Below are 12500 nucleotides of genomic sequence, written 5' to 3'. Positions count from 1 at the left end.
ATGACATCACAGTCTCTTGTGACCTTCTGAATGACATCACAGTGTCACCTGACCTTCTGAATGACATCACAGTGTCATGTGACATTCCCCCCCAGGCCCCAGCACCACCACTGAGACGGAGACGGTTGCCAAGTATGAGATCATGGATGGAGCCCCGGTGAAAGGTAAACAACAACAATGATCTGTCAGACAGACAGACAGGTCAACATGTAGAGTACAGATGATGATGCTGATGATGCTGATGATGATTTTTATTTAGCCGTTATTTAACCAGGTCGGTCCCATTGAGACACAATGATCTCTATTCCGAGGGAAGCCTGGCCAAGACAGCAGCTTAAAACATCGAGTTTCGACAGCTAAAACAGACAATGCAGAATTAGACAGAATACACTCTGGTCAGAGCAATAGAGTGAAATAATGGGACTGTCATATAAAGCAGGAGCACGAACGATATGAGGCTGATTGCAAGTTACTCACAAGGTTTTTAAATGTTCCAAGAGAAATTAGTTCCTTCAGGTTCAGACAGAGTGCTCTGTAGTGAACTCCAGGCAGTGGGTGCAAAGTGCATGAAGGAGTGCTTGCCGAGTTCAGTGTGAACTTTGGGCACATTTAGGAGATAACAGTCGTTGGAACGTAAGGAGTAAGTACTCTGGGTACATGATGATGATGATGATGATGATGTTGATTCCCCTCCCAGGAGAGTCCATCCCCATCCGTCTGTTCCTGGCAGGATATGACCTCACAGCCACCATGAGGGACGTGAACAAGAAGTTCTCCGTCCGCTACTTCCTGAACCTGGTGCTGGTGGACGAGGAGGACAGGAGGTACTTCAAACAACAGGTACGTCCATCCCTCCATCTGTCCCTCCATCCATCCATCCCTCTATCTGTCCCTACATCTGTCCATCCATCCCTCCGTCTGTCCATCCATAATCTAGCTCATTTCTCTCTAGACATGTGGACAGTCATAGTACAGATGTCTCAGACAGACAGTTGATTGTTGTGTGTGTGTGTGTGTGTGTGTGTGTGTGTGTGTGTAGGAGATCGTGTTGTGGAGGAAGGCACCAGAGAAGCTAAGGAAACGCAGTAACTTCCACCAGCGCTACGAGTCCCCAGAACCCCGCCCCCCCATCACCCCTGACGACCCTGAGATGTGAGGCTCCTCCCCCCCCGGAGCCCCGCCCCCCCATCACCCCTGACGACCCTGAGATGTGAGGCTCCTCCCCAGCTGAGGAGGGCGTTCTGCTCATGGTCCTGCTTATGGCTAACGAGAAGACGGGGGAGGGGGGTCCTAACCCTAACCCCCCCCCCGACATGGCTGGCACTAGCCTGGTGACCTCAGCTAGCTAGCTCTCTGTCTCTCTCTCGCTGTCTCTCTGTCTCTCTCCCCGTCTCTCTCTCTCTGTCTCTCTCCCTGTGTCTGTGTCTCTCTCTCTCTCTCTCTGTCTCTCTCCCCATCTCTCTCTCTCTCTCTCTCTCTCTCCTCGTCTCTCTGTCTCTCTCTCTCTCTCTCTCTCTCCCCGTCTCTCTGTCTCTCTGTCTGTCTATCTGTCTGACAGACCGACAGACAGTCCGCACACTGTACATACATCTCCTCGTCCTCCTCTTCCTGCTCCTCTTCCTCTTTCTCCTCTTCCTCCTCTCACACAACACAGACAGCACTGGAACTACTGGGGGGTACCATTTATTTTATATTGCACCCCCCCCCCCCCCTTTGTAAAAGACGCACTTGGTTCGGTCCGACACTGGCCATACAATCACACAATCGTAGACGGAACGGCCCAGTGCATGTAGAGGGGGGGGGGGGGGGCTGCGTTGACACTGGGAGGGAGGGAGGGAGGGGGGGAGGGGTGACTAGGTCAAGCGGTTATACGACAGGCATTCTTTGACTTCCGAAGGTGCCGTATTTATAGAAATATCCACTGAAAAGATTTAAAAGATTTCTATCTCCTAAATTATTTAGTGTAGAAGCTGTAACCTCATTCTGTATTTTTCTTTCTTTTCTAAGTTCTGGGTCGAGATGACGCCGTGTGTTTTGAGCTTTTTTTTTTTTTCTTTCTTCTTCTTCTTCTTCTGTTTCAAATCCAAATATACTGTATGCTTTCACCAGGGCGCTGGACGGAGACACTACAGAATACTGTTAGAATGATAATCGTCAATGTTTTAATTTGATCGTCAACGGTTAGGCCCTGCATTACTGTGCCTCTCCACCTGGTTATACTGCCCCCGGTGGCAGGGAGGATCCACTACTGTTCTGTTTGTCTGATATCATAGTAAAGTGACATGCAACATGTACGGTAATCCCCCTCCATGTTAATACGTGTAGAAGCTCTCCTGGGCTGGCGTCGTCATGGTGATCATGTGTCTGTGTTTATTTCTGAACCCCGTGTGCAGGCAACGTGTGTTTTACTTTTAAGTGCCTGTGAGGTCATGAAGAAACTGGAATGCCAAATAAAGAAATAATAATGATACTGCCCTGACCCCATCGCATGTCCGCCCTGGTCTCTCCTGTCTGCTGTCATTGGCTGAATGTGCGGACCTCGGTAATGTGTATATATATATCCAGACTCATAAGCAATCTGTCCATCCTTCATCAATAAAAAATGCAACTTTCTACTGGTAGGCATGGAGTGGCGTGGTCTGTTACTGTCTCCTCTCTGGCTGAGGAGAGTGAGACTGCATCTCAATAGTCTAGACTGGCTACCCTCCTTCCCTAGCCATGTCTCCTTCCCTAGCCTCCCCTCCTAGCTTCTTCTGTAGCCTCTCCTCTCCTTGGAGGCTAAGTAAGGAGACAAGGAGAGGAGGCTAGGGAAGGAGACATGGTGAGGAGACTATCTAGATGCAGCACTACAGGTTGTATTGACACACATTTCCAGCACTGTGTTGTGTTCTGCTGCTATTATGCAATTGCCACCTTGTTATTGTTTTTATATTGCATTACATGTTTGATTGTTGATTGTTGAAGAGATGCATTTAGTTGCATTGAATAGGCTGTATCCATGTAATGACAAATAAACTTTGAACTGAATATCAGTTCTCTTCATAATAATAACCTTTATTTGTATAGCACTTTTCCTGCAAACGTTGCAGCTCAACGTGCTTTAACTAAATAACAAAAATAATATAAGAATGACTAAGATTTAAACAAGTAAATACATATACAAATATATACTATATACAAATAATTCATCAACTAACATTAAAAGATACATTTAGAAAATAATACAGTCATTTAAAGGCAATATTAACAACATGACAGCTTCCATACATCTGACAACTATTATCTAATGACAGAACTGGCAATATTTACAAAACTGTTCCTCCTCAACTTTGACCTCTTCTTCCGGGGTCCTTAGATGTCGTAACATGGAGGGGCACGTGACCGCCTGCGCGCATGTTTATATAACTTTCGCTTTCTGAACACATTATTACTTTCCCAGTTCAAATGCTTTTAAAAATATCATTTCCATACGAATACATTATATATTCATAACAAAGCCAGCGCATTTCCTTGACGAAAGGACACTATTACTTTTCCTGCATGGTGACAGGCATATTTCTAGCCATCAAGCAAAACAAGGGTCCTCCCCCACGTGGCCACCCAGTATGTTGACCTCCTCTATGTGGAAGCCCAGGGTCCTCTGACAGGCGTGTGACTCTGAGCCAGAGGATCTCTACTATACACCACCTGGACATGATTACTATGTGACATTGGGACATTGGCGGCGACATTAAAGGGACACGGAGACATAAACATAATAATAAACATGTCGATGCGCCGCTGTTTGCTGCTGCTCGCCCGGACACACCGCAGGACTGCGATCCAGACCTCCGCTGGGACACACCGTCCCCTAGCCCCCGGCCCCCAGGCACCCAGGCGGGGGGCGTCCAGCAGCAGCTCGGCCTCCCGACCCCCCGACACCTCGCTGTTCGTCCCCCTCAGCCTGCAGACTGACGCCGGGGGGGCAGACGGGACCGTGGGCGCCGAGCTCACACAACCTCTGGACAAAAGTAAGTAACGATTCAAACAACAACATCGAACATGTCGCTTTGTGTTCCTAGTTGATGCAGTCTCTAGTTAGACTAACTAAGGTCTGAGAAGCTGAGCTGTCAGATTAGTCAAGTTAGCCAACCTCGGATAGCTGTCAGCTCTCTCTCTCTCTCTCTCTCTCTCTCTCTCTCTCTCTCTCTCTCTCTCTCTCTCTCTCTCTCTCTCTCTCTCTCTCTCTCTCTCTCTCTCTCTCTATCCATCCTTCCCCTCCTCTGTTGATAAAGTGTGGGTGTGTGTGGTTTCTCTCTGACAGGCGAACTTCTCAAGATCTTGAACAGGTTCTACAAGAGGAAAGAGATGCAGAAGATGGCCATGGACCAAGGTCTCGATGGTGAGAACCTGCGTCTGTCTGTCTGTCTGTCTGTCTATCTGTCTGTCTGTCTGTCTGTCTGTTGGAGGCTTTGCTAGATGAAGCTCTTTTATTCTGCAGGGCGTCTGTTCCACCAGGCCTTCATCAGTTTCAGGAGGTATGTCCTAGAGATGTCCTCCATCAGCGCTGATCTGCACATCATCCTCAACGACATCTGCTGTGGCGCCGGTGGGTGTGTGTGTGTCACCTGAATGTGTGTGTGTGTGTGTGTTACCTGAGTGTGTGTGTGTTACCTGAGTGTATGTGTGTGTGTTACCTGAGTGTGTGTGTGTTACCTGAGTGTGTGTGTGTGTGTGTTACCTCAGTGTGTGTGTGTGTGTGTGTGTTACCTCAGTGTGTGTGTTACCTGAGTGTGTGTGTGTGTGTGTTACCTCACTGTGTGTGTGTGTGTGTGTGTGTGTGTTACCTCAGTGTGTGTGTGTGTGTCTTGTTCACCAGGACACATAGATGGCATCTATCCCTACTTCCTGTGGTTCAGTCTGACCTGTGTGTGTGTGTGTGTGTGTGTGTGTGTGTGTGTGTGTGTGTGTGTTTGTGTGTTACAGGACACATAGATGACATCTATCCCTACTTCCTGAGACACGCCAAGCAGGTGTTCCCCATGTTGGACTGCATGGACGACCTCCGCAAGATCAGTGACCTGCGTTTCCCTGGCAACTGGTATGTGTGGTTTCCCTGGCAACTGGTATGTTGTGGTGGGTCTCCTGTAGGTGTATCTTCCCTCTGATTGGCTGATGTTGTGGTGAGGTGACGAGGCTGTGAGGCTGTGGACACTGAGCTCCACTTCCTGTTCTATCAGACGGGTTCACCTGAGGCCAGGGCTTCTCAGGGCTTCAGCTCTCCATCCCTCCCTCCATCCCTCCATCCCTCCCTCCATCCCTCCATCCCTCCCTCCATCCCTCCATCCCTCCATCCCTTCCTCCATCTCTCTCTCCCTCCCTCCCTCCCTCCCTCCATCCCTCTCTCCCTCCTTCCCTCCCTCCCTCCCTCCATCTCTCTCTCCCTCCATCTCTCCATCCTTCCCTCCCTCCCTCCCTCCATTTCTCCATCTCTCCCTCCCAGGGTTCTCAGGGCTTCAGCTCAGGGGTCTAACACAGTCTGGTGTAAACTGGTTTAGATCCTACCTACAGGACAGAAGCTACTATGTCTCCATTGGCAACTTTGTGTCTGACCAAATTAAAATGACATGTGGGGTTCCCCAAGGATCGATCCTTGGCCCCCTTCTCTTCAATCTCTACTGGTGGCCTGCAGGACACCAGTCTGGTGTCCTGCAGGCCTTCAGCTCAGTGGTCTAACACAGTCTGGTGTCCTGCATGCCTTCAGCTCAGTGGTCTAACACAGTCTGGTGTCCTGCATGCCTTCAGCTCAGTGGTCTAACACAGTCTGGTGTCCTGCAGGCCTTCAGCTCAGTGGTCTAACACAGTCTGGTGTCCTGCAGGCCTTCAGCTCAGTGGTCTAACACAGTCTGGTGTCCTGCATGCCTTCAGCTCAGTGGTCTAACACAGTCTGGTGTCCTGCAGGCCTTCAGCTCAGTGGTCTAACACAGTCTGGTGTCCTGCAGGCCTTCAGCTCAGTGGTCTAACACAGTCTGGTGTCCTGCAGGCCTTCAGCTCAGTGGTCTAACACAGTCTGGTGTCCTGCAGGCCTTCAGCTCAGTGGTCTAACACAGTCTGGTGTCCTGCAGGCCTTCAGCTCAGTGGTCTAACACAGTCTGGTGTCCTGCATGCCTTCAGCTCAGTGGTCTAACACAGTCTGGTGTCCTGCATGCCTTCAGCTCAGTGGTCTAACACAGTCCTGTGGTGCTCCAGGTACCCAGAGGCGCGGGCGATCCAGAGGAAGGTGGTGTTCCACGCCGGCCCCACCAACAGCGGGAAGACGTACCAGGCCATCCAGCGCTACCTGGGGGCGCGGTCAGGCGTCTACTGTGGCCCGCTGAAGCTGCTGGCCCACGAGATCTTCGAGAAGACCAACACCGCTGTCAGTGTCTACCCTCCTCTAGAACCCTCCTATAGAACACTGCTGTAGAACACTGCTTTAGAACCCTCCTCTAGAACCCTCCTATAGACCCCTCCTCTAGAACCCAGTAAGGTAGTGTTCATGGTGTCTGTCTAGAACCCAGTAAGGTAGTGTTCATGGTGTCTGTCTAGAACCCAGTAAGGTAGTGATGCGTGGTTCTCTGCAGGGCGTGTCATGTGACCTGGTGACGGGGGAGGACAGGACGCTGGTGGACCCAGAGGGCCGGCCTGCTGGTCATGTGGCCTGTACCATCGAGATGTGCAGCGTCACCACGCCATGTGAGTAGGAATGATAATGATAATGATAATAAAAATAATAATAATGATAATGCATTTTTTTTGTCTAGTGCTTTTCTCAGTGCTCAAAGACATTAGCACATTGTTACATTGCTGTTGAATAACGTGTGTGTCTGTCTGTCTGTCTGTCTCTGTCTCTGTCTCCAGACGAGGTGGCGGTGATTGACGAGATCCAGATGATCAGAGACCTGTCAAGAGGATGGGCCTGGACCAGAGCACTGCTGGGTACACACACACACACACACACACACAAACACACACACAATTATACACAGACACACACACACACACATACAGTCATGCACGCACACGCACACGCACCCACCCACACACACATATACACACACACACACAAAAATTATCTAAATTATCTTTCCACTGATGTTTGTATGTTTTCCTCTCTCGTGTGCTGCGTGTGTGTGCAGGACTGTGTGCTGAGGAGATCCATGTGTGTGGGGAGGCTGCAGCCATCAACTTTGTCACAGAGCTCATGTACACTACAGGAGAGGAGGTGGAGGTGAGTCTGGGTAATGTAGTCAGGACAGGAGGGGTGTCTGGGTAATGTAGTCAGGACAGGAGTGAATGAATGAATGAATGAATGAATGGTCTTTATTGTCATTAATACAGTACAGGTACCATCCAACGATATTTAGGAGGGGGGGCTCCCCTGGTGCTTGGAAAAAAGACTAGGAGGGGTGTCTGGGTAATGTAGTCCCGACAGGAGGGGTGTCTAGGTAATGTAGCCAGAAGAGGAGGGGTGTCTGGGTAATGGAGTCCCCTGGTGCTTGGAAAAAAGACTAGGAGGGGTGTCTGGGTAATGTAGTCCCGACAGGAGGGGTGTCTAGGTAATGTAGCCAGAAGAGGAGGGGTGTCTGGGTAATGGAGTCCCCTGGTGCTTGGAAAAAAGACTAGGAGGGGTGTCTGGGTAATGTAGTCCCGACAGGAGGGGTGTCTAGGTAATGTAGCCAGAAGAGGAGGGGTGTCTGGGTAATGGAGTCAGAGAGGGGTGTCTGGGTAATGTAGTCAGGACAGGAGGGGTGTCTGGGTGATGTAGTCAGGAGAGGAGGGGTGTCTGGGGGATGTAGTCAGGACAGGAGGGGTGTCTGGGTAATGGAGTCAGGGAGGGGTGTCTGGGTAATGTAGTCAGGAAAGGAGGGGTGTCTGGGTAATGTAGTCAGGTCAGGAGGGGTTTCTGGGTAATGTAGTCCCTCTCTCCTCCCAGGTGCGTCACTATGAGCGCCTGACTCCGTTCTCGGTGCTGGACCGGGCGGTGGGGACTCTGGACAGGTTTAGACTCTGGGCTGGATAATGTCGTCAGGACAGGAGGTGTGTCTGGGTAATGGAGTCAGGAGGAGGGGTGTCTGGGTAATGTAGTCAGGACAGTAGGGGTGTCTGGGTAATGGAGTCAGGAGGAGGGGTGTCTGGGTAATGGAGTCAGGAGAGGAGGGGTGTCTGGTTAATGGAGTCAGGACAGGAGGGGTGTCTGGGAAATGGAGTCAGGACAGGAGGGGTGTCTGGGAAATGTAGTCAGGAGAGGAGGGGTGTCTGGGTAATGTAGTCAGGAGAGGAGGGGTGTCTGGGTAATGTAGTCAGGAAAGGAGGGGTGTCTGGGTAATGTAGTCAGGTCAGGAGGGGTTTCTGGGTAATGTAGTCCCTCTCTCCTCCCAGGTGCGTCACTATGAGCGCCTGACTCCGTTCTCGGTGCTGGACCGGGCGGTGGGGACTCTGGACCACCTGCGCCCCGGGGACTGCATCGTCTGCTTCAGCAAGAACGACATCTACTCCATCAGCAGGCAGATAGAGATCAGAGGTCAGGAGTGTGCTGTCATCTACGGCAGTCTGCCGCCTGGTAAGACCCTGCATGTCTGTCTGTCTGTCTCTGTCTGTCTGTCTGTCTCTGTCTGTCTGTCTGTTTATCTATCTCTCTGTCTATCTACATGTCTGTCTGTCTGTCTGTCTGTCTCTCACTCTCTCTCTCTCTCTCTCTCTCTCTCTCTTTATCTTTCTATTTATCTATCCATCCATCCATGTCCTAAAGCATTGTCCCTGTTCTGGTCCACAGGCACCAAGTTATCTCAGGCCAAGAAGTTCAACGACCCGGCGGACCCGTGTAAGATCCTGGTGGCCACAGACGCAATAGGGATGGGTCTGAACCTGTGAGTGTCTCTAAACCTGGTCTAACCCTGGTCTAACCCTGGTCTAAACCATGTCTCTAAACCTGGTCTAAACCATGTCTCTAAACCCGGTCTAAACCATGTCTCTAAACCCGGTCTAAACCATGTCTCTAAACCTGGTCTAACCCTGGTCTAACCCTGGTCTAACCCTGGTCTAAACCATGTCTCTAAACCCTGGTCTAACCCTGGTCTAACCCTGGTCTAAACCATGTCTCTAACCCCGGTCTAAACCCGGTCTAACCCTGGTCTAACCCTGGTCTAAACCATGTCTCTAAACCTGGTCTAAACTTGGTCTAAACCCGGTCTAAACCATGTCTCTAAACCCGGTCTAACCCCGGTCTAACCCCGGTCTAACCCTGGTCTAACCCTGGTCTAAACCATGTCTCTAAACCTGGTCTAAACCATGTCTCTAAACCCGGTCTAAACCATGTCTCTAAACCTGGTCTAACCCTGGTCTAAACTATGTCTCTAAACCTGGTCTAAACCCGGTCTAACCCTGCTCTAAACCCAGTCTAACCCTGGTCTAAACCCTGGTCTAAACCCTGGTCTAACCCTGGTCTAACCCTGGTCTAACCCTGGTCTAAACCATGTCTCTAAACCCGGTCTAAACCATGTCTCTAAACCCGGTCTAAACCATGTCTCTAAACCTGGTCTAAACCTGGTCTAAACCATGTCTCTAAACCCTGGTCTAACCCTGGTCTAACCCTGGTCTAAACCATGTCTCTAACCCCGGTCTAAACCCGGTCTAACCCTGGTCTAACCCTGGTCTAAACCATGTCTCTAAACCTGGTCTAAACTTGGTCTAAACCCGGTCTAAACCATGTCTCTAAACCCGGTCTAACCCCGGTCTAACCCCGGTCTAACCCTGGTCTAAACCATGTCTCTAAACCTGGTCTAAACCATGTCTCTAAACCCGGTCTAAACCATGTCTCTAAACCTGGTCTAACCCTGGTCTAAACTATGTCTCTAAACCTGGTCTAAACCCGGTCTTACCCTGCTCTAAACCCAGTCTAACCCTGGTCTAAACCCTGGTCTAAACCCTGGTCTAACCCTGGTCTAACCCTGGTCTAACCCTGGTCTAAACCATGTCTCTAAACCCGGTCTAAACCATGTCTCTAAACCCGGTCTAAACCATGTCTCTAAACCCGGTCTAAACCATGTCTCTAAACCTGGTCTAAACCCGGTCTAACCCTGGTCTAAACCCTGGTCTAACCCTGGTCTAAACCTGGTCTAACCCCGGTCTAACCCCGGTCTAAACCTGGTCTAACCCCGGTCTAACCCCGGTCTAACCCCGGTCTAAACCCGGTCGGTCAGTTGGAGACTCCACTCTGCTATTCTGCAGGGCTTCTGACAGTGACCACCTGACGTGTTTCCCCCCCCCCCCCCCACCTGCGTCCCTCCCCCTCCCTCCCCCCTCCCTCTCCCCCCCCTCCCCCCTCCCTCTCCCCCCCACCCACCAGGAGCATCAGAAGGATCATCTTCAACTCCCTGGTGAAGCCCAGTGTGAATGAGAAGGGGGAGAAGTCTCTGGAGCTCATCTCCACCTCCCAGGCGCTGCAGATCGCGGGCCGGGCCGGGCGGTACCGCTCCGTGTTCGGGGAGGGGGAGGTGACCACCATGCACCACGACGACCTCCCCGCGCTCCAGGACATCATGGCACGCACCGTGGACCCCATAGAGGTCAGAGGTCACGCACGCAGACGCACACAGATATACATATACACACACATACACACACTCAATACACATTGATATGATTGAACCCCAGGTCCAGTCTGACCTGTGTGTGTGTGTGTGTGTGTGCGTTTGCGTTTGTGTACGTGTGGGTGTGGTCTGTATGTGTGTGCGTGTACATGTGTGTGTGTGTGTGTGTGTGTGTGTGTGTGTGTGTGTGTGCGTGTGTGTGTGTGTGTGCGTGTGCGTGTGTGTGTGTGTGTTCCAGACGGCAGGCCTGCACCCCACAGCAGAGCAGATAGAGATGTTCGCCTACCACCTCCCCGACGCCACGCTGTCCAACCTCATAGTGAGTCACCAGGGGACCTCCCCCTGACCCCTGACCTCTCTCTCTCTCTCTCCTAGGACATCTCCCTGACCTCTGACCTCTCTCCTAGGTCATCTCCCTTACCTCTGACCTCTCTCCTAGGACATCTCCCTGACCCCTGACCTCTGACCTCTCTCCTAGGACATCTCCCTGACCCCTGACCTCTCTCCTAGGACATCTCCCTGACCACTGACCTCTCTCCTAGGACATCTCCCTGACCTCTGACCTCTCTCCTAGGACATCTTCGTGAGCCTGTCCCAGGTGGACGGTCTTTACTTCGTCTGCAACATCGACGACTTCAAGTTCCTGGCAGACATGATCCAGCACATCCCCCTGAACCTGCGCTCCCGCTACGTGTTCTGCACCGCGCCCATCAACAAGAAGCAGCCCTTCGTCTGCACATCCTTCCTCAAGGTACCTGTCAGTCTGTCTGTCTGCCTGTCTGTCTGTCTGTCTGTCTGTCTGTCTGTCTGTCTTTGTGTCTGTCTGTCTGAATGTCTGTCTGTGTGTATCTGTCAGTCTGTCTGTCTGCCTGTCTGTGTTTGTGCCTGTCTGTCTGTCTGACTGTCTGTCTGTCTGTCTGTCTGACTGACTGTCTGTCTGTCTGTGTTTGTGTCTGTCATTCTGTCTGTCTGTCTGCCACCTGTCTGTCTGTCTGCCTGCCTGTCTGTCTGTCTGCCACCTGGCTGTCTGTCTGCCACCTGTCTGTCTGTCTGTGTCTGTCTGTCAGGTTGTCAGTGAGCAGGGCTGATAAACTCTGTGCTGGTGGGTATGGTGCGGGGGAGGCTGGGGGAGGGTTGGGGGAGGTAGACATGGAAGTGTCTCTCTGCCAGGCTCCTGCTGTGCTGATAAGGTTTACGATGTTGGGTCGTCACCGTGGCGACCAGGTCCACCTGTCTCTGTAGACCTTCTGTAGACGCGTCTCACCTACCATGAACCACCTGACAACCATAAAGCCTCCAGCCATCAGATAGCTGCTATATGATATGATATGATATTAGATTAGATTAGATTCAACTATTGTCATCGCAGAGTACAAGTACTATACAACGAACTGCAGTTTAGCATCCAACCAAAAGTGCAAATAGTGCTATAAGGGCATGATATAAATAGAACAAGAATGGTAGTGATAGGTAACTATGTAATATACAGTATGTGCAGAGGTTGTATTGTAAACATCAGTTTAGTATAGTGGTATATACAGTTATGAGCTATGTACAGTTAGGTAGCTAGTACAGTGAGGTAGGTTATGTACAGTATCTAATGTGCAGAAGTATAAAAGAAGCTATGTCAGGAGACATGTGCAATATACAGTATGAGCAAAGGTAGTAATGTAAACATCAGTAGTGCAGAGGTTATAGAGTGATCACATTAACCAGGGATGAGCAGCCATCAAAGTATTGTCACTGTCATCATAGTATTGTCATTTTCATAGATACCTGCTATATGACCTGGTCTGCAGATACCTGTGATGTCGTCTTTGTCTTAACTGTGATGTCATGGCGTGCTGTGTGATGTCATGGCGTGCTGTGTGATGTCATGACCTGGTGTGT

The 12500-nt window shown here is 50.7% G+C and overlaps 2 protein-coding genes across 2 annotated transcripts in view; both read left to right on the top strand.

The window, feature by feature from the left end:
- Positions 1–1818, top strand: part of vps26a (VPS26, retromer complex component A) — a 10311-nt gene extending 8493 nt beyond the window's left edge. The window contains exons 7-9 of the mRNA XM_080534861.1: positions 96–164; positions 698–840; positions 1040–1818. Of these exons, the coding sequence (XP_080390987.1) occupies positions 96–164; positions 698–840; positions 1040–1156 (329 nt within the window). The 3' untranslated portion in view covers positions 1157–1818. The remainder of the gene's footprint in view (positions 1–95; positions 165–697; positions 841–1039) is intronic.
- Positions 1819–3766: 1948 nt separating this feature from the next.
- Positions 3767–12500, top strand: part of supv3l1 (SUV3-like helicase) — a gene marked incomplete at both ends in the record, with an annotated part of 9905 nt that continues 1171 nt past the window's right edge. The window contains 13 exons of the mRNA XM_080529559.1: positions 3767–4010; positions 4304–4381; positions 4481–4588; positions 4966–5080; positions 6229–6397; positions 6603–6714; positions 6880–6957; positions 7158–7249; positions 8401–8581; positions 8795–8888; positions 10367–10586; positions 10849–10929; positions 11185–11361. Coding sequence (XP_080385685.1) covers positions 3767–4010; positions 4304–4381; positions 4481–4588; positions 4966–5080; positions 6229–6397; positions 6603–6714; positions 6880–6957; positions 7158–7249; positions 8401–8581; positions 8795–8888; positions 10367–10586; positions 10849–10929; positions 11185–11361 — 1749 coding nt within the window. The remainder of the gene's footprint in view (positions 4011–4303; positions 4382–4480; positions 4589–4965; positions 5081–6228; positions 6398–6602; positions 6715–6879; positions 6958–7157; positions 7250–8400; positions 8582–8794; positions 8889–10366; positions 10587–10848; positions 10930–11184; positions 11362–12500) is intronic.

The sequence above is a fragment of the Nansenia antarctica genome (assembly GCF_963989245.1).
Source record: "Nansenia antarctica genome assembly, chromosome: 1".
In the NCBI taxonomy this organism is placed as follows: domain Eukaryota; kingdom Metazoa; phylum Chordata; class Actinopteri; order Argentiniformes; family Microstomatidae; genus Nansenia; species Nansenia antarctica.
This window is presented reverse-complemented; position numbering and strand designations above follow the sequence as displayed.